A 20556-nucleotide genomic window follows, 5' to 3' on the forward strand; every position below is an offset into this window, starting at 1 on the left:
TTAATGATGGGGTTTATACATCCATCCTGGATAACGTAGTCTACAGAATTTATACGTGATGAAGGGACAGTGGAGATTTTAGAGGAGGCCACTCAGTGTGTCTCCTGTTCTCGGCTGCAGGTGCTGATTGTCTGCAGCACAGGTCTGGCTGGGATCATGCTGCTCAACTACCAGCAGGACTACACAGTGTGGGTGCTGCCTCTCCTCATCGTCTGCCTCTTCGCATTCCTCGTCGCGCATTGCTTCCTGTCCATTTACGAAATGGTGGTGGATGTGTTGTTCTTGTGTTTTGCCGTTGATACGAAATACAATGACGGGAGTCCGGGCAGAGAGTTCTATATGGATAAAGTGCTGATGGTAAGGACTCAAATTCTCCCTACTGTTTCAGAGCTAAACATGCGACACAAAGCAATCTGCAAAGTGCTCTCGATATTCCACGTCTAGTATACTTAACTCTGAGGGATTCAGAATTCAACTTGTAAAAGTCATATATGGTGGCCCAAGGCACGTTCTCTTCAGATCCACCAGACCGCAGCAGCCCCCTTTAGGAGTACTGAAGTCGGAGAAATGTTGCCCAATAGCAGGTGGACAGATCCGAATTGACTTTCTAAACCTGCCTTGTTTGTAGTCCTTGACTGGAACATAAGACCAATGATGTTCCAAGTACATTTTCCTGAGTGAGGCTCCCAGACAGAAAGCCATTATTTCAGTTAAGCATTGGACTACTAACTTCCAGATCAGCAGTTCAAACCCACCAGCTGCCCTGTAGTAGAAAAGTGAGGCTATCCGTCTCTGTGAAGAGTAATTGTCTTGGAAAGCTTATGGATCATTTTGAGTCAGAACCAACTCAATGACAGTGGGGATTGTTTGCTTGTTTATTTGTGCCATTGCCTACTTCTCTGTCTCCATCTCTCACATTTTCAAATGTTACTGCTGCCTTCCCTAAAGTCATCACCTGACATAGGCCAGACCAAAGTGACGGTGTTTCTTCATGAATACAGGTAACAGGTCTGGGACTAGAAGATTGTATTGTTTTCTACCCATCAAGATCTTAATATTTGCATGGATATTATATTCAGATTCTTTACAGTTATGTAACCTCTGCACCTTCTCTATATTACAACCTCAGTTTTTAAAAACTGCTAGGTTAAAATACATGTTAAATGATATAAAAATAGATATATTTTAATAATAATATTCTGTGATTAAGCTATAAAATATACCTAATCCAGCTTAGATAATATTGATAGACATTAAAATGCCAAATTATCTCCCAAGAGCATGTTTTGTTCAAGTAAATCTAAAATATACTCGTAAATAGAGATATTTTCTGTTTGTTGCAATAGCAAATTTTTAAATGAATTAATCGACCTACCCTGTACTAATGACCTCTTTTGTTGAAAATATTATCAACTATGTTTTGGGCATTTTCCTAATTGTAGTTTTAACTGGTTATTTTCCTATGGGAATTTGATCTATGTGAGCATCACATTTTAGTGTGTTTGTGATTGAGCCATATGGAAGATAGGCTTGCTTTTGTCGTTAAATTTCTAAAAAGCAAGATGAACACTATAGCTTTTATCCTTTCCAGTTTTTGTTTTTTTTTCCCTGTAAAAATAATGAGGATATCTATATTGTATAATGAAGAATTGTTCCACTAGCTTTGAAGGGATAGAAATATTTCCTCTGGAGACGATTTCCATTTTTTAAAGGAGCCTATTTATGGTTTGATTAAAAAAAAAGTAATCGTCTATGTTTAGTAGAATCAATCAGTATTTTCTTTTGCCTTCTAGGGTTATTTTAAAAAGGAGGCTTGTGGACTAAAATGTTCTTGTTGGGAGAAAAGTAAAGCACTATCCTTCGTGTAGGGGACTAGGGTTTTGAAAAATGTACTCGATCTTTTTACTTCCAAATGGGACTACCCTGATCTCGCTGAGCCTTGGTGCCGATGTCACAGTGAATGGATGGAAACAAACCCCCCAGTGCTGCTCCAACAGCGCGCATCCGACCATTGGAATGGAAAGAGACTTCACACCTGTGGTTTGCAATCCATCCAAACAAAGCTGCCGTCTCCCATGTGTGATACTAAATATGTATTGTTAGACTTTAGGTCGTTCGTTGACAAAGCTGGAGTCTAAGATGTCCATGTGCTTTGGAGTTTACATGCCCCCTGGCATCAGCAAAGGGCACAAGAATTTATGCACCTTGGTTCCTGTTTTGCAGGAGTTTGTGGAAAACAGTAGGAAGGCGCTCAAAGAAGCTGGGAAGGGAGGCACAGCTGATGCCCGAGAGCTGAAGCCGATGGTAGGTGGAGATGAGGAGGTGGCCGCCCTCCAAGAATTTCACTTTCACTTCTTCTCTCTCTCTGTCTTCACTGACTGCACTTCTTCTGGAGAAGCTTTCGTTGTCTGTCTCACGCAGGACGTGCTGCTTTTTCTGTTTGTGGGCTTGCCCATCACTTGGATGGCTGAATTCTTGTCACAAATGAGACCATCTTCTGTAAAAGCAAGCTGAATGGAACAAGGTGTCGGGGACGGGGTGGGGCCCCCAACGGAAATTACGGTTCTCTTTTTTATTTTTTGTCAGCTCTCAATATTTTGTTTTTCACCAAACTGAGCGTTTGGTTGTGCACTTGACACAGTGATTTGATGCGATTGTTTTTTTTTTTTAATCGTTTCGGAAAATCCTAATAGCAATTCCTTTCAGCTTGCTAAAATCATAGTTTCCATCGTTTTAATTTATTTTTAAATGTTGTTCTAGCCATGCTGTTTTTTCCCCTTGCGGATTCCTCCTCTGTTGCTTGATTGCACTTTCTTGGCTCCTTAAGCGCCTTGCCCGTCGCAGACGAGACTCTGCATGAGTGCTCGCCCTTTCACACCGTCCAGACGAGACTCTGCATGAGTGCTCGCCCTTTCACACCGTCCAGACGAGACTCTGCATGAGTGCTCGCCCTTTCACACCGTCCAGACGAGACTCTGCATGAGTGCTCGCCCTTCCACACCGTCGCAGACGAGACTCTGCATGAGTGCTCGCCCTTTCACACCGTCCAGACGAGACTCTGCATGAGTGCTCGCCCTTTCACACCGTCCAGACGAGACTCTGCATGAGTGCTCGCCCTTTCACACCGTCCAGACGAGACTCTGCATGAGTGCTCGCCCTTTCACACCGTCCAGACGAGACTCTGCATGAGTGCTCGCCCTTTCACACCGTCGCAGACGAGACTGTGCATGAGTGCTCGCCCTTTCACACCGTCCAGACGAGACTCTGCATGAGTGCTCGCCCTTCCACACCGTCCAGACGAGACTCTGCATGAGTGCTCGCCCTTTCACACCGTCCAGACGAGACTCTGCATGAGTGTTCGCCCTTTCACACCGTCCAGACGAGACTCTGCATGAGTGCTCGCCCTTTCACACCGTCCAGACGAGACTCTGCATGAGTGCTCGCCCTTTCACACCGTCCAGACGAGACTCTGCATGAGTGCTCGCCCTTCCACACCGTCCAGACGAGACTCTGCATGAGTGCTCGCCCTTCCACACCGTCCAGACGAGACTCTGCATGAGTGCTCGCCCTTTCACACCGTCCAGACGAGACTCTGCATGAGTGCTCGCCCTTTCACACCGTCCAGACGAGACTCTGCATGAGTGCTCGCCCTTTCACACCGTCCAGACGAGACTCTGCATGAGTGCTCGCCCTTTCACACCGTCCAGACGAGACTCTGCATGAGTGCTCGCCCTTTCACACCGTCCAGACGAGACTCTGCATGAGTGCTCGCCCTTTCACACCGTCCAGACGAGACTCTGCATGAGTGCTCGCCCTTCCACACCATCCAGACGAGACTCTGCATGAGTGCTCGCCCTTCCACACCGTCCAGACGAGACTCTGCATGAGTGCTCGCCCTTCCACACCGTCGCAGACGAGACTCTGCATGAGTGCTCGCCCTTTCACACCGTCCAGACGAGACTCTGCATGAGTGCTCGCCCTTTCACACCGTCCAGACGAGACTCTGCATGAGTGCTCGCCCTTCCACACCGTCCAGACGAGACTCTGCATGAGTGCTCGCCCTTTCACACCGTCCAGACGAGACTCTGCATGAGTGCTCGCCCTTTCACACCGTCCAGACGAGACTCTGCATGAGTGCTCGCCCTTTCACACCGTCCAGACGAGACTCTGCATGAGTGCTCGCCCTTTCACACTGTCCAGACGAGACTCTGCATGAGTGCTCGCCCTTCCACACCGTAGAGCGACTGGGTCTCTCCGCTCCAGCTTCCTTTTGAGAAAGCTATGCTTTCCCTGCTCCACACTATCTGTGGATTTCTGGATGAAAAAGCAACCAGAAGTTAATCAGTGCCGTAGCCTCTGAGTGGCTTTTCCAATAGATGTTCTCACCATTGCACAATGGCAGTCATCGCTGACATATATCGATCCTGATCACTGTCTCACTGTACAGAGAGTAGTTTTACTTTAAAATATTATCTCATTGACCAAGGTCCTTAAATAGTATATTAAACAACATGCCGTCTAGGATGTCCCAAAATGTGAGGGCTTTCCTCTGTTTCTTCCTTAGCATTTGACTAAAACAGTATAATTTATAGGTTTTCAGCTTCATATGTGATGTAAAACAAGTCCATTTCAGTAAAGGAAATAGATTAATTTAGTGGCCTGGGGATGGATGGATATATATGTATATGAAAAAAATTGCATATTAAAATAAAGCTTCAGCATAATATTTAGATCTAAACCTTTTATAACTTTGCCGAGTGCCTGTTTTGGTGGTGGCCCCAATAGTATGCCTAATGATAGGGTTAAAATCCAGAGTTTCACTTCCCCAGGCACAGCTGGCTTTCATGAGTTGTGCAAAGATAAAGATCTCAAAGTAGCTCTTAGGTTGAACTGGGCATCAACCAGGGCTGGATTAAGAGGGCGGAAGGGAAGCTAGATGAAAGTCCATCCTGTTCTGTCCTTGCTTCTCCCACCATTTGGTACTGTGTCTCTCCTACTCCCACGTAGGCTAAAGGGGCGCGCCTTGGAGACTCTGCCAAGCCTTTGAAATATAGAGAAATAAGACTCAGGTCCTTCCAGTACTGGATTGCCCGAGTTGTTCAGAACATAATAATCTTACTTTGTAGACACCTCACTTAGCCGACCTCATCTTTCCCGCTCGTTTCTGTCTTTCCCGCGATTAAAGCGCTCCTTCAGGCATTCTTTAGGAAGAAGCACTCTCGGGTAGTTGAACAGTTAGGTCTAACTAACCTGGCTGTGTAGTGGCAGGTGTTCTTGCGCTATTCTTCAATGCGTGGTAGACGATGCAAATGCACCTTCTTGCTAAACCGCTTATTTACTGTAATAAGATGAGGATGAATCGGATGATGTTTCATCCCACCAGAAACAAAATTTCAAAAGAAAATGTCCCTGACACTTAAGTTTTGAATTAATGGCCCTCGCCTCAGACGGTTCATCCAAATCTTCATTCCGTGTTTACTCTTTAACTTCTGCCCACTGCCGTGTCTCGCAGTGTTGATGTACTGCATTTCGCTTCTGGTACTTTGGCCCCCATAGCATTTGCCCTAAAACATGATGTTTTACACGGTGCAGATTTTCTCCAAAAGAGAAGTGTGAAGTATTGCTCATGGGGTGACTTCATTTTGTAGGCCCAGCCGGACCTCTATTGCTTACGACTCTTTCACAGTCTACGTGATGAGCATCGGTCCCTGCTTCTGCCCCTTGTGTCCGACTCTAAAGAGTTACCTGACGGGGTTTTCTGAAAGCTTGGGGATTGGTCGAATTTAGGGTTGCTTACTTATAATTCCTCGTGTTCATTCCCCTGGAAGGTCTCTTTAGAATCATGGCCGTGTGCGCGCAGTGCCTGTCTTCTTTCTCAGTGGGATTTCCTAACTTGGGATTTATGTTCTTCTTAGAGAGTATCTCTAGGGAAAAGTGAGGTTTGAACATTTCATTTGGACAGAGGGACAATGAACTAACGAGAGGAACTTCTAATTTTCCTCTGGAACTTTTTTGTTTTTTGTACTTAAGAAACCCTTGAAAGTTTCCGAGGTCACTGAAAGTTACTCTGGAGAGAATAACTTGTGAGCAAATGTGAAGGGTACTTTTAGAGAGGCGCTTCTCTGGCCGTCTGTCTGCTAGTGTACGGTAAAGCCCTTACACGGGAAAGGAGGCGCTAGTGCGAGGCCGTACGAAACCCTGGGCTGGAGACGGGAGCTCACAGGAAGCACAGTGTGACCCGTGCTCGACATGCCCAGGAATTCCGGCTCCCGGGAGACAGATTCACCATTCATCCAGCCATGTTGCTGTTTGTGACCATATGTGTATTTGTGACATCATTCATGATCTCCTTTTCATGGTCGTTGTCTAAGATGAAACTCTGTGTGACTTTGTTTTTTCTAGGCTGCGGGAGCAAGTTCTGCTTGAACCTAGCCGACCGTTTTGGAGCCCATTGACATTCCAAAACAACATATCCACATGACTATGTATTTGTGTGTGGGTGGGTGTGTCTATGCATAGCTATATACACACACACACCTAATCAGCCAAAATCAGAGAAAAGGAACAGGGATTTAATACCTTTTTTATGCTTATTTTTGTCAAACATGTACTCCTTTCATACGGGTGGCTTTTACAAGGCAACTTCGTCATTTACTGTTTTCAATTGTAATTGTCTTAATGGAAATGTTAAGATTCATATCTGATGAACATTTTTAATAACTTGGAGGAGATTTTAACTTTAGTTATTGAAATTAGATAAAAATTAGTGTACCAAATTCTTCGTTTAAAAGTTTTCCGGGGCGAGTCCCTGATGTGTGTACAAAATCAAGATCTTATTTTACTGATGCATAGGGCCTAGTGGGACAAGACTAGGCTCGTGCTCTCAGATAAATAAGGACTCGCTTCAGTCACTGTAGCCCAGTCAAAGAAGCCATGCCATTTTCCTTTGAGAAACACGCAAGTGGGCCCAATAGGGAGTTTCCATAGCCGGTCACAGCATGCGTCAGCAAACATTAAAAAGTAACCAACTCCTCAGGAATTCCTAGTTTACCCTAATAAAAGAGAGTAGGTAAAAAAGAAAAGGGTAGATAATCTTTCTTATGCAAACTGTTTTCTTATATTTTGTCTTTCATTTCTCACGTTGGTAGCACCCCCACACAGTTGTGTGCCTGGTTTGAAAGGAAGCTGGGCACCCGACACGTGTAGCCTTTCAGTGTCCGTGTAGTGATTTGCAGAGTGAATCATGCTAGGAGGGGGAACTTTCGGAGGGAGAGGACGGTGCTGGGGCTTCTGCTGGAGAGGGACAACGATGGCTTAGGGCTGAGAGGCCGTTCCATGTCTCCGCTTGCTGTAAAATCAGAAAACACCGGCAGTGCTCCTCCTCTCCGGGGAGCCTCATTGAGTAGCTAGACTTCTACAATGTGTAACTGAAGAATTGGTTCATGTTTAATCCCCAAGCGTGGCTGGTTCTTTTTGTTTGGGGGTGGGTCTTAGTTTTGTTTCTGTTTTTGTGTTTTTATTCCTGACGCTTACCAGATATGAATGGCTAATATTTCATTGTTCCGCTTATTGTAATGGTGAATGCTTTAAGAAAAAAAAGTGTAATTTGCTAAGAATAATCCATGATCTGTTTATGCGATAACTCCTTTTTGTTACGATTTTTTTAAAAAAGCTATTTTTGTTAATGTAAAGTAAATATTTCAGAGCAGATTTTTTAAAATTATTGCACTAAATATAGGCTCTGTACAAAAAAGAAAAAGAAAAAAAAAAGCCTCCGCATTTTATCATTCCATGGAAGGAGACTCTTTGGAAAGAAAGCATTGCCTCCTACCAAAATAAGACAGTGATTTAGAGCGGTATTATAGGAAAGCGTACAATTCATGTCACCAGGGCTTAATAAGCAGCTGTTTGCTAATGTGCTTCCTTTCAAAGGGTTGGACCTTTTAATTGCTGCAAAAGGTAAACTGTATTTTTTTTTCAAGTGTCTGTGTTCTTTACTCTAGCTAGGCGACAAATTGCTAAATGCCTTGGTTTAATTTTCAAAGCTCATGTGATATTTCTGATTTTTCAGAATCTTTGCAATAAGAGTCTTGGTTTAAAAATAACAACAAACAACTCACAACTTAGAGCTCATGTCTTGGCATGACCGGGGGAAACATGTGTGAGTAGATGCTCTGAAACCATAATTCCCCAGAAGTTACCATCTAGTGACACCAGCCGCGTCACGGTACTTTTTATATATCCTTTGAAGTAGAATCAATACAATTATGTAACTACCAGTTGTCCAAATCAGTGAGAGAGCAAATGATGGGGGAATTAGAATACCACCTGTCTCACAGTCACACCGATTGTGAACATTCCAAAGCATGGAGAACTACATTTAGAGTTGGCAGAAGTCTGGAAGATGGGTAAGAAAAACCAAACAAATAAAAAACCCAGAAGACATTCCAGGAACTAGCTCTCCCTGCAAAGTGACCGAAGTCTCGATTGGAAATTAGGTTCCACTCACTTGGACATCCCAGCATCATGGACCCTTGCTGCCCCCTGTTCCACGTGCGCGCAAGCTCAGCTCTTTGGAAGCCACCAGGAATGCTTTCTAATCACCATTTGCAACCAGGACTGTAATCAGAAAGAAATTTTGTATTTTTGTATAACTTGATTGTGTGCCATTTTCTATAACAGGTCCTGTTTTACAAATAAATTTTGTTTTACTAACATTGTGTTCACAAATTATGATCTATGTTTAACCATGTCATTTGAGTCTCAAATTAATTGCCAGAGTGTTTTCCCTAAGTAAATGTGTCATACTGATATATGCACATATATATATGTGTTACACAGGCACATGAATATCACTTTCCTGTAAAACGTCATTCCCCGATTAATTTCATAAAGCCTCCCAGAGGCTTTTGAGCGCTATTTGAATGTGTTGAGCTTATGTTTTGGTATTCCTGCTGCCTCTTTCATCCATCGCAAAATCGTTCTTCAGCTAGCTCTGGGCTGCCTTACTGCTATCGCTCACTGCCTCCATCTTCTACCCAAGTGAGAAGAATAAATGAAGAACAAAAACAAGCAAACAAAAATTTTCTGAAATGTGGGGTACCGGCATAATTTGATAAACCATTGACTCCATGTTGTGATTGTTGCCTTTCTCTGATGGATCTTCAAAACTGTGTTCATGACTCAATTCTAGAGCTAAACTTTGAGTTCTCTGTTCTCCGTATATTCTTATGATGTTTGCCATCCCATAAAACTAAAACTGTCTAGGCTTCTGCCTTAGTGTGACTTCGGCTATAATAGAATTCGGAAGGGAAAACGTTGTATCTCAGTGTAAGTCCAAGAGGACCCGTCTTGCATGGGAGACTTAGCAGCACAACAGTAAGGAAACACTGGGAATCTAGCCAGGGCACTGAACTTCTATAATCCCTGAATGGATGGACAGAGCTCAAAGCAGGATGTTTCTTTAAACCATTTGATGCAATGTTTAATGTGTAGGATTAAAGCATCCATCCTACCCTATAGCAAAATCAAGGCCTAAGTCACTGGGATTTAAGTAGCTTAGCTGTGTACATAGCTTCTCACACTGTTTTCCATAAGAGTGGAGGAGGAGGCAGCAATTCATGGATGTATTTAAGGTGTAGGCTAGAAATAAGCTTTCCTGTGTACAGATTTTTCCCCCCACAAAGGGCACTGTCGTTACCTCTTCCCAATAGTGCTGACCTTGATGTCTGTCAAGGGCACCTTTGCTTTGCCGGGGCAGTTTCAGGATTCATCCCTAAAGTGGGTTGTAACCCCCTCCTTAGTCCTGGTCCTGAGCTGCTCTCCCCGCCTCTTCTTCAAAGCAGCGGTAGGAACGGCAGCCACCAAAGCTTTGGAGGCCGTGTCAGCTTCAGCCACTTCAACCCCACGCCACCTCATCTGCTAACAACTCTTTCACGAGGTACCCCAGCCTGCAAAGTAGGATTCTGGGGTGACTTGAATGTTTTATCTGAATGTCTTGTCAGTGGCCACCTTCTTTGAATGTTTGGTGTTTCCTATAGCCTTAGCATTGCCTCTGAGAAGTCTGCTTTAGCAAGGTCTTTAAGCTTTCCTGTTTTAACACATAAATTCCCTTTTGCTTTTTTCTGGTAGTCACAGCTACTGAAAAAACAGCAACAAATCCCCAGAGTCTGGAAGCTTATCAATGCACCTGCCACAGTTAGGCGCTGTATTCTCTTCGTCCATTTCACGGGACGGCTAGGTGTGCACTCTTAACGGCTTGGCCCGACTTGCTAAGCTGTGGTCTGTGAATGTGCATTGGAAAATTGTGGGTTCCTAATAGGAAATGCACATAGCAGAGATTTGTGTATTATGTATTCATGGCATGGAATGCCTTGTACTTTGGATGCATATTCATGGATCTGGGTGCTAAGGAGTGCATGTCAGCCCTTTTGAAAAGTGGGTGCTGTTCATGCAGAGTGGCTGCTTTTGGAATTCGCTCATCTTTGCTGGGTGGCACATAGCCCACATTTCGAGAACGCAGGATCCTAGTGAATGCCGAGAGACAATTTAAAGCTAAAACCAGCCATCACAGGGGGAAAACTAACTAAGTAAACAGGCCACCTCTCTTACCAATTTTAAAGAGTACACTTTCCCCCTTCAAATTTTATAAATCTGAGCCAAATTCGTATACTCTGAGTCTTTGAAAATACCTTTCTTAAGGAAAACGTCAATGCAGGTTTTTAAACGTGGCCATTTCAGTGGAATGCCTTCCTTTTCTATAGAACTATGACAGTGTGCCCTGTCTTCCCCTCTGTCTCCTCGAGGTTTGAATACATCTTACAAGGACAGATGATGCATTGGCTTTCATATTCCTTGAGCAGCTGCAACTTTTAAAAATTTTATGGTCAAGATTTACGTTCGATGTTTTCTAAGGGAATTCACAAATAAAAAGTATTCATTAATAAAGGAATATCAAAATGGCAGGGAATCAAATAGTAGATGAGTTCATTCCAATTTGACACCTCACTTGATTCCCTGAGGAACAAAGCACCTAGACCAGGGAGCTCAAAAAATAAAGTTCTCAAGTTCATGATCTAGTTCAACATATCCTTGAAGATGAAAACGTGGTCAGTCCCGAATGTTTCAGTTTCCACTTGCATTTGCTTAGAGAGGAGCAGAATTTAATAATGGATAGTCAAAAGCAGATCCTTCCGTTGTTGAGGAGGTCATGAACCCCTTTGAGAACCTTATGAAAGCTGTGTCTACCTTCGCCATCTCCCCTCCCCCCCATTGCACAAAACAGTCCTGTGAACCTTTTAACTGAGACCAGAGCCCTCATACTGCCAGCCCCCACGCTGCTACCCTCGGAGGCTTATGAATACAAGTTGTAAACCTGCTCTGAAGTCATATTGGTAACATGTGAAATGATGAAGTGACTGGGCCTCCACAGAAGAAGGGTTTAGACAATCCTTACCACCACTCGCCGCGAATAACTTTATAACTTGAAGACTTGGTCTACTTATAGTACCAACTGTAGCAACAGAAGCCACGCTGACCTGCACGAACAACAAGCTGGTCAGCAGTGGCTCCTGCAGCGTGCGAAGCTGCCCTTCGGGGTGACAGGCGTATATACTCCCAGAGGGAATTCTGGCAAGCTACGAAAGGATTTCCAGTGGCCAGTAAGTCCAAGAAGAAATGGATAGAGAATGTTGAGATTGTCCATGCGCCAAATGATGCTTCTGTTTCTGATAGTACATGCATGGCGTCCTTTGGCATAGAAATAACAGTATTTAAACATATCTCCATTAGCATGACCGAGAGCAGTAAGGTGAAAAAATAGCTAACTAAATGCAGTCAGTCCAGTGTTGATAACGCCCCTCCCTTTTCCCCCAGAGAGTTTAAGGGGCAGATCTTGGGGGAATAAAGTAAATACTAGTCTCCCTCCCTCATCAACGCAGAGCAGCATTTCCAGTTTCGAGTGTTTTGCATGCACCTTCTCAAGCAGGCGGGGACCACTCTCCCAGTGGAACCCCCTCTCCGGGGCCCACATGCACCCCAGCTCCCTTCTTTGGGAGATGCCCAGATTGCTTCATGTCTGCACCTGCCTGTTAAGGTGAGGGCCCTCCAACTCTATGGGGATCTCTCAAGGCTCTTGAGAGAGAGAACAGGCAGAAATCTTGAAGGTTTTAGTTCGTATAAATTTTCACACACACACACACACACACACACACACACACACACACACACACACACACACACACCCGGTACATGACTTAAAATCTGACATCGACGTACACTTCCCAGTTGAAGAGGGTAGTGAAACAGTGATGAAAAAATGGCAAAAAACCAGCTCCCGGCCCCACCTCCCACCTGTAAGGAAACCTTAGTGAACTGTCCACAGCAGGAAATGGAGAGACCACCAGTGGGGAAAATCGATCTAGGAAAAGGGTCTGAGTCTTCATTTTGACATGTACTTTTGTCACAAAGTGAATGGCTTAAGAAAGTTCTGACCGCCTTCGATGATCTGCCCTCCCATCCCGACAGCCAGGAATTCAGTGTGGGTGGGTCGCGTTTTGGACCAGCCCGTGTGAGTGAAATGTAAGCAATAAGAAGGTTGGGGGAATAAACAGGCACAGGCTTGGGGGGAAGCTGCAGCCAAGCTTCCCGTGGACCAGTGTACATGTCTTTCAACGGAATGATGACTTGTCCTTTACCACGGAGACAGGGCAGGATCTTTAGAGCGAATTGTTTTCGGTATCTCACGGGAACATGCAATTACTAGAATAACTGTGGCTTCTGGTTTTAGGGCAAAAAATTCCTACCACCCATTTGGTATCCAGCAGGTCAATACGCTCAGGGGTGTTTCGGTTTGTTTTTTTTTGGGGGGGGGGGCGGAGAGCCCTTAGTCTTGGCAGTTTTCGTTTTCACAGATGTTCACTTAGGGAATGTCACCTTTCTTCTACTATATTAACCTTACTGTTTTTAGTTTGTCTGTGTTTCCTCATTTGTGAGGCTCTCTGCTCCGATAAAGATTTACAACCCTGGAATCAATGCAGGGTCACCGTGAGTTGGAGTTGACAGGATGGATTTAAGGGTTAGGGCTCCCAGGGGCTCAGAGGTGTTAGCACTCTGGCGACCTAAAGGTCCGGAGTTTGACCCACCCACCAGCTGCTCTGTGGGAGAAATGCGTGGCCGTCTGCTTTGTTTAAAGATTCCCAGCAGTGGAAACCGAACGAGGCAACTGACTTGCCCTCTGGTCAAGTCTGAGTGGGAATCGACTAGAAGGCCGTGGGTTTGGGGAATATGAAAGGTTAAGGAGGCTTGGTGGCACCGCGATTAAGTGCTCAGCTATTAACCACAGGGTTGTCCTTTCCAACTCACCTCCCACTTTGTGTAAGAGGCAGGCGATCGCCTGCTTCCCTACAGACAGACACAAGGATAGCCCTGCTCTGGCGTATCGACTCAATGGCATTCATCCCTCTTACATGGGAGTTACCAGACGTGTCGATGACACGGTGTCAGAATGTTCTTGATCACAGCAGGGCCTTGTAATAGATTGTGCACCTGTCAATACGTGTAGTGAGGTGACTTAATGATTTGATTAGAGGAAGGACGGAAATTCGAGCTCACAAAAAGATGAGGAGAAAGCTCTGGAGGACACCCCACGACATGACAGGGGCCCTGGAAAACAACCAAAGAGCCAAGCATTGCTTCTGGCGACCAAAGGTCCACCTCTTCAGTACTGGCTGGCACAGCCTCTCTGAACCCTTTGGGTCTAGAATGGAATTCCTAGAATTAGACACCTCATTTTAAAGACCAGTCAAAACAATAGGGCCCTCTGCTATCTCTCAGGCACTGTCTTCATATGCCAGGTCAGGCCAGCCCAGAGTACGGAGAAATACGAATAGAAAACCCAGTCGTGTGTCTCAGTTTCTTACTCCTGTGTCATTGACATAAGCAGTATGCTGTGGGGCATCTCAGTCTGATGCACCCCTCCCCCCTTTTGGGGTCCTTTTCATTTTTTTTGGTGTGGGAGTCATGTTTCATAGTAACAAAATGAATTTCTGTATCAAGTCGTGTCTGTCTGTTACTACAAACCATAGGCTCACAATTAAGCTGCCCGTGAACACTGTTGTGTGGTGGGGTCATTTACTGTGGCATCGTTACAGGCATGACACTGCATTCCTGTGGGGGAAGCAAACAGGCCCCACAGACACGGCTGTGGCCCTAGTGTTTGTGACTGCAGTGGTTGACACAGTGCAGGCTGTCCAGATGGAGTGTCCGCGCTCTCAGAGGACGACTTAAATATGTGTATTAAGCAATTAAATTCCTGGAGTTAACATATCTTGCTGGGGAAATTACGTTCCAAGAGCTCTGAATTGGATGGAATTCCATCTGGCCTCCGAGTACAATGAGCCTATATGGAATGGAGCTTTGAAATGTTTTCTTGTGCAGAAATATGAACTAGGAAAAAACGTGCTGATCTAATGCTAATTTTTCTGTGTGCTGACTCACTTGTCAGAATTATAATGAAAACTGTATTTTAGTCTAACAAATGTATAGAATTTTTTATGTAATAAATAAAATTTTCTAGGAAAGAATGTGATTGTCTACTATGTTACAACACGTTCCCTTGCCTCCTTGCCTGGGGTGGTGACTGATGGCAGGTGCTTGTGCACACATCTCTGTTTCAGAGCACGCCTGCGTTGCTACAAGTGTGCCCTGCAAATTATTGAAGCTAGTCCTTCCCAGCATCTCTCAGTGTGGTCTAGGAGTCTTGGAGTATGAAATATCAATGTACTAAAACCAATTTCGGAAGTACTAAGTTCATCCACTGCTTGGCTAGGTTTAATAGCTGGAGTCTGAGTCACCAATTGAAAGCCAAGGTTGCAACTGAATCCAATCATCACCCGGGGCAGAAAAGCCTCCGTTTGATAAGTCCACCATGGAAAGCAGGCTTTGTGCCTGATGCGATGCCCTGCACATCACTTGAAGGCTATTTTTACTGAATTGGAGGGCTTGTGAAATGATAAGCTTTCGTTTAGGCAGGAGCTTAAATGTGCCCCCTATTAAAGTTTCAAAATATCAAGCATGTTTAAAGCTTAACCGACGTTTTAAGGCTACTCGGCTTAGAGTAGGAGACCCTTTGCAAGACCAAGTCCCCCAAACGTTGGATTTGGACTTGGCAGTTTTGTAACCCTGCATTTTTTCCTCCAGCAAGGACCCTGTACAGAGTGCGCTTCATTAACCAATGGGGCTAATGCCCAAATGATCGCCGTGGCTGTCCATGGCATCTCACCAAAGGAGTCTTAGGATGTCTGTGAGAGAGGTCCGAAAGCACTACAGATGTCTACAGTAGTGAAGAATATGAACCAGCATGGCCTTTAATTCTTGTTTTGAGCGACTACGATGCAGACGCCCTGGTGGCGCAGCAGGGCAAGAGCGGGACTGTTGACTCAGAGGTCAGTGGTTCAAAGCCACACGCTGCTTTGCAGAGGAAGACATGCTTCCGACCTTGCTGTTAACCTTAAGGGGACAGCAACTAATGTCACACACTAAATGTGTATAAATCGTGTATAAATCGTGGGGTGGGAAGCAAATTTGCTTGGCAAACTTCCACCCTAATCACAGTAAAATGTTCCAAAGAGAGGGAGAAATTTACAGCCCGGGAAACCCCCTGGGGCAGTTCTCCTCTGTCCTACAGGGTCAGTGTGAGAGAATCGCCTCCCTGGCAGCGGGGTTGATCAATATTTGCACAATTTCTTTGATATGGCCACCGAGCTACCAAGAGATGAAAGAGCTGGGGAAAGGCCTCCCAGCCCCTGAAAGGAACCCTCCCGCATTATCTCTGTGTTTGCCTCTGGAAAGAGTAGGAGGCTGAATGCAATCTCAAGGTTTAGAAGACCAGAGCAGAGTCCTGCGAGCTCTTTGAGGGGGGACAACCTGTGTGTCCCTCCAGGTGCATGTGTGCGCAGGGGGAAATCTGAACAGCGCAGAGCTCTTCCAGCTGTTGGAAGGTTTAGAAAGGAGCCCGCCTCCCACGAGGCCCTTTGGCCTTAAATCTTTGAATGGGTGTCTCTTCACCTGTTCTTAGTTGTGGAAGATTTTGTGCCCTGTTTATTCTAACCACGGTTTTCTCAAATCATGGGAAGCCAGCTTTAGGAAATACACCTACCGTATATACTCAAATATAAGCCAACCCGAGTATAAGCCGAGGCACCTAATTATTATCTGGGAACCGGAAAAACTGATTGACTCGAGGATAAGCCTAGGGTGGGAAATGCAGGATGTGAATTAACACAGAGACCAAAAGGGAGAGACGGAGCGCAGCCACAGACACATCCTTACCAGTTCAGCTGCCTGCGTAAGTGAATCACTACGGGTGCTTCTGTGAATTGGAGCCGTCCATGTCATAGGATGGCTCTGATTGGTTAGATGTGAGTAAACAAACATTCAAAGCCCTGCAGTGTCAGTGGAGCTTTGAACGAACAGCACAGGAATGGCAATCACCCGCGAGATGTTACACCTCGCTGGCGTACCATTGACCCGTGTATAAGCCAAACCCCAGTTTTTCAGCACATTTTCGGCTTATACACGAGTATATACGGGTAGGTTACTTTTGGGATCCTGGACCAAGTAAAACTGGCTGTTAGGCCATTGTGTGTACTGTTAGCAGTTTCCAAAGGTGACTGAAAGCCCTCTAGGAAGTTGTAAGCACCCTGGCCAGCCTTCCCAGACTAGACCAGACCGTAGGGAGCTGCCTTCAAGGCCACGGCCAAGCAAAGGGGCTTTATTCGCTTTCACAACTCATCCTGTCATCTCCCACTGAGAGACAGGATGTTAGGGGCTTGTGTTTGCTCTAATCTCTCCATCTTCCAGAAAGGATTCTCACAGCTTACACCAAAATCAAACAATTTACATATTTTTTAATTAAGTGAAAATTTAGAAAGCATGTTAGCTAGATAAGAAATCCTGGCCTGAGCCTCATAAACACAAACACCCAGCTTCCTGACACTACAGGGAAAGAGGAAATGGAGAGGATATAGTTTGGGGAGGGGTTGGTTTTTGTTTGAGTTTCAGTTTGGGGTGGTTTTTTTTTTATCATTTTATTGGGAGCTCTTACAGATGTCATAACATTCCATAGTTCAACCACATCAAGCAGTGTTGTACAATTGCTACCACAATCCGTTTCAAAATGTTCTTTCTTCTTGAACTCCTTCATAGAAGTTCCCCTTGATCCCCTCCCTCCCCCAAGTATATAGTTTTTAAAGTCTAATAAGAAGAAACATAAATAGAAGTTCAACAGGAGGAACTAGAAAGGCATTTAAAGTGATGTGAGTAGGATTTAGTGGCTGGGGATAATGTTAACCGTATAAGAATTGTAATATGTTCTCATTTTTATTTAAAAAATGGCGTTCCAGTAGCTGTTTTCTTATCCAATTTTGTAAGCACTTTAGTTGTTTTGTTCATCGAAAACTTTGGTGGTAGGACTCTTTTAAAGAGGAAAAATTAAAAACCACTCAAGAACGTACATAAATTCGCTGGGCAATCTTGATTATAGGAATTGCTTCATTTTGTAGGATTCTTTGACTCCTCCTCTGGTGTTACCTACTGCCCCACCCCATCCCCCTTTTTTTGCATGAATCATACCCGTAATGTAAAATACACCCCCAAAAATGTAATAATAGGAGTTACCGAGTTTCTGAAGCTGTATCAAGAATTTAAAGGTGCTTTTGAAGAAACCTGAGTGGAGAATCTATGCGCATGATTCTCAACAACAGGTCATTGGAAAGCAATGTTTTTAGCATCTTTGTCAAGACTTTCCATAGCTTCCACTCCGTCTCCTTAGAAGCAACTCTTCACACCCACCATGCAGAGGGACAAGTGGGTAGATGGCTGCTCCCAGTCAGCGGACTCTGGGCGGAGCTGTCCGGTCGCTCGGTTCTGGCCCCTGCCACCCTGTGTGTGCGCAGAGTAGTGCCCCCTGGGGGTTTTCAAGGCTGTGACCTTTGGGAGAAAACCAGATCACCAGCGTCTTCCAAGGCACCTCTAGGTGAGTGTAACCTTTCAGGTAACAGCCGTGTATTTAACCCTTTGTGCCAGCCAGGGACTCACTAACAACTGTCACTAGAGTTTTGCCGTTGCAGCTGAAGACTATCCTGCCGTACTAAAATCGATCATCCGAGGATCACTAGAGGTGAGACACAGAATCCTAGTGTGCTCGGCTACCTGCACCAAGGCGAGAAGTTTGAACACCCAGGGAAAATGCGGCAGATTAATGCCATAAAGATTACAACCTAGAAAACCCTGAGATTCTACTCTTTCCCATTTTTCCCAGGTGTAGCAGGCTAAGCATGTAGTCTAACAAATGAGGTCAGCAGTTTGAGACCACCAGCCACCCCATGGGAGAAAGATGAGGCTTTCTACTCCCTCAAGACTTAAGGCTGAAGCCTAAGAACAATTGTGCAGATGGTGCAAGACTGAGCAGTGTTTCGTTCTGTTATATGGAGTCCTGATAAGTTAGGATCCACCTGATGGCAGCTAACCGTAATGCACAGGTGACCGTCTCGGAGCCCCACAGGGCCAGTTGGGCTCTGATCCGTTGGGTGGCTGCAACTCAGAATGGACTTGATGGCAGTGCCTTTGGCTTTGAGTCTTTTTTACATGGTAATGGCTGAGGAGGCGGAAACGGCTGAGCATGCAGTTCGTTGAGTGACTGACCTTCAACTTAGACTCGAGGGCCTGCGTGAAGTTTAGAAATAAAACTGAGGCGCTTCCTCGGGCTCATAAAATCAACCAGCCATTAAACATTCCAATAAGGCTGTAAAAGCTTGAAGGTCTTTGCAATGGGAGTCTTCTGAATGAGGCTCTTTGTAAAGGAGATGGTAGCTCACTTGCCCCTAACCCGTCCCCTCAAACGTCTGAGGCGACTGATCCACTGAGACTTAACAGGGAGATGTTTCCAGGGGGAGATTTTCATCTCTCTTAATAATATGGCATCAAGCAGGAGGAAGGCGATGCCTGCCTTTTTATACATCAGCCCCAAAACCACCGGGAGTGTTTTTGGAGACACCAACACGAGGGAAAGCTGGCTGGACTTCTGTTTTGAAAAGCACGTGTTGGTGTGGGTGGAAGGAGAAGCGATGACCACTGTGCTCGCTTCGTCGAAGGAGGTTATGGGAAAATATAACGTTGGCGGCTTTGTTGTACTTCAACCCTTACAGGGTTCTCAGGGCTAGAAAGAGGCTTCTCGTCATCAGTCAATATATGTTCATTATCCTGTGCTTACAAACAGTTAAACCCAGTTGCCCTGGAGTCAGTTCTGATTCATAGCACCCCTAAAGGGCAGAGTGGAATGGCTCCGCAACTCTTTGTTTTAATTATTAGTTGGGATTTAATGCATATAGCACATCATTCCATATTTCATTCACAGCCAGTAGAATGGTGAAATTGCTACCACGATCAGTTTCCATCCATTCTTTTGCTTCATGAACTCCTTGGCGTCATCTCCCTTTTTGAGCCAAACCCAAAACAAATGCACTGCCATAGATGCCGACTCATAGCGACCTCGTAGGACAGGATATCCCCAGGCCTGTGTGTTTCGGAGACTGTAACTCTTGGAGTAGAAAAAAGGACAGCCTCCTTTTTTCTCCCGTGGACAAACTGCTGAGCTTGCAGGTGGCAGCAGCCCAACTTGTAACCCAATAGCTACCAATACTTCTGACCATCAGCCAGTGGCTTCTTCAAGAACTCATTGGGAAGGGAGCGCTGTGGGGCCCATTGCCGGGCCGAATAACAATGGTTCTATTTATGAGGAAGGCAGCGAGGGTGTATAAGGTGTTGAGGAACTAGTAGGCAGTGATAGGAGTCCTGGTCCATTTGTTGGGCTGCTAACGACAGAGTCAGAAGTTCAAAAGTAGGAGCCATTCTTTAATAGACAGAGGAGGCTTTCTACTCCCATACAGAGTAACCCACAGGAGTTCTACCCTGCCCTGTGGGTTGCTGTGAGTCAGAATTAACAATGCGTTTGGTTTCTATTGGTGTTTTATGTTTTGTTATTTTTTAAGAGGTAATAAGTTACAGGTTGGGCTGATAACATCAAGGTCAGCTGTTTGAACCCACTAACAGCCCCATGAAAGAAAGATGAGGCTTTCTACTCCTGTAAAGATTTACAGTCTCAGCAACCCGCAGGGTCTGTTTTACTCTGTCCTTCAGGTCATTGTGAGTTTGAACACACTCAGCGGCAGTGAATTTTTCTCTCTTTTTTTAAATCAGACAGTGGAAGGAACCCTGGTGGCAGTGGCGTCATCAGGAAAGGGTTAGACTTCTAACAGCAAGGTCACTGGTTCGATCCCACAGCCACTGCCCAGGAGACAGATGAGGTGGTCTACTCCCATAAAGATTTACAGCCTCTGAACCCATATATCGGGTTGCTAGGAGTCCACCTCGACTCCCTGACAGTGGATTTGCTTTAGTTTTATCCGGCAGTTAGTACTAACCCAAGACTGTTCCCCTGCCATGTTACCTGTAGTACTGCAGGGTGAGCTGGCCTCAGCCTTATGCGACAGAATGAGA

General features: G+C 45.2%; 1 protein-coding gene across 3 annotated transcripts in view; it reads left to right on the forward strand.

The window, feature by feature from the left end:
• The window catches only part of SLC44A1 (solute carrier family 44 member 1), a 170742-nt gene that overhangs the window by 130727 nt on the left and 19459 nt on the right, over positions 1-20556 (forward strand). Inside the window, exons 14-16 of one of the 3 annotated variants that reach the window (XM_075560262.1) lie at positions 121-357; positions 2224-2304; positions 6403-8715. In XM_075560262.1, the coding sequence (XP_075416377.1) occupies positions 121-357; positions 2224-2304; positions 6403-6426 (342 nt within the window). In that variant the 3' untranslated portion in view covers positions 6427-8715. Of the gene's footprint in view, positions 1-120; positions 358-2223; positions 2530-6402; positions 8716-20556 lie in introns of those variants that run through there. The other 2 variants (XM_075560260.1, XM_075560263.1) reach the window with 2 other exon arrangements.

This window comes from Tenrec ecaudatus, chromosome 10, assembly GCF_050624435.1.
Source record: "Tenrec ecaudatus isolate mTenEca1 chromosome 10, mTenEca1.hap1, whole genome shotgun sequence".
In the NCBI taxonomy this organism is placed as follows: Eukaryota; Metazoa; Chordata; class Mammalia; order Afrosoricida; family Tenrecidae; genus Tenrec; species Tenrec ecaudatus.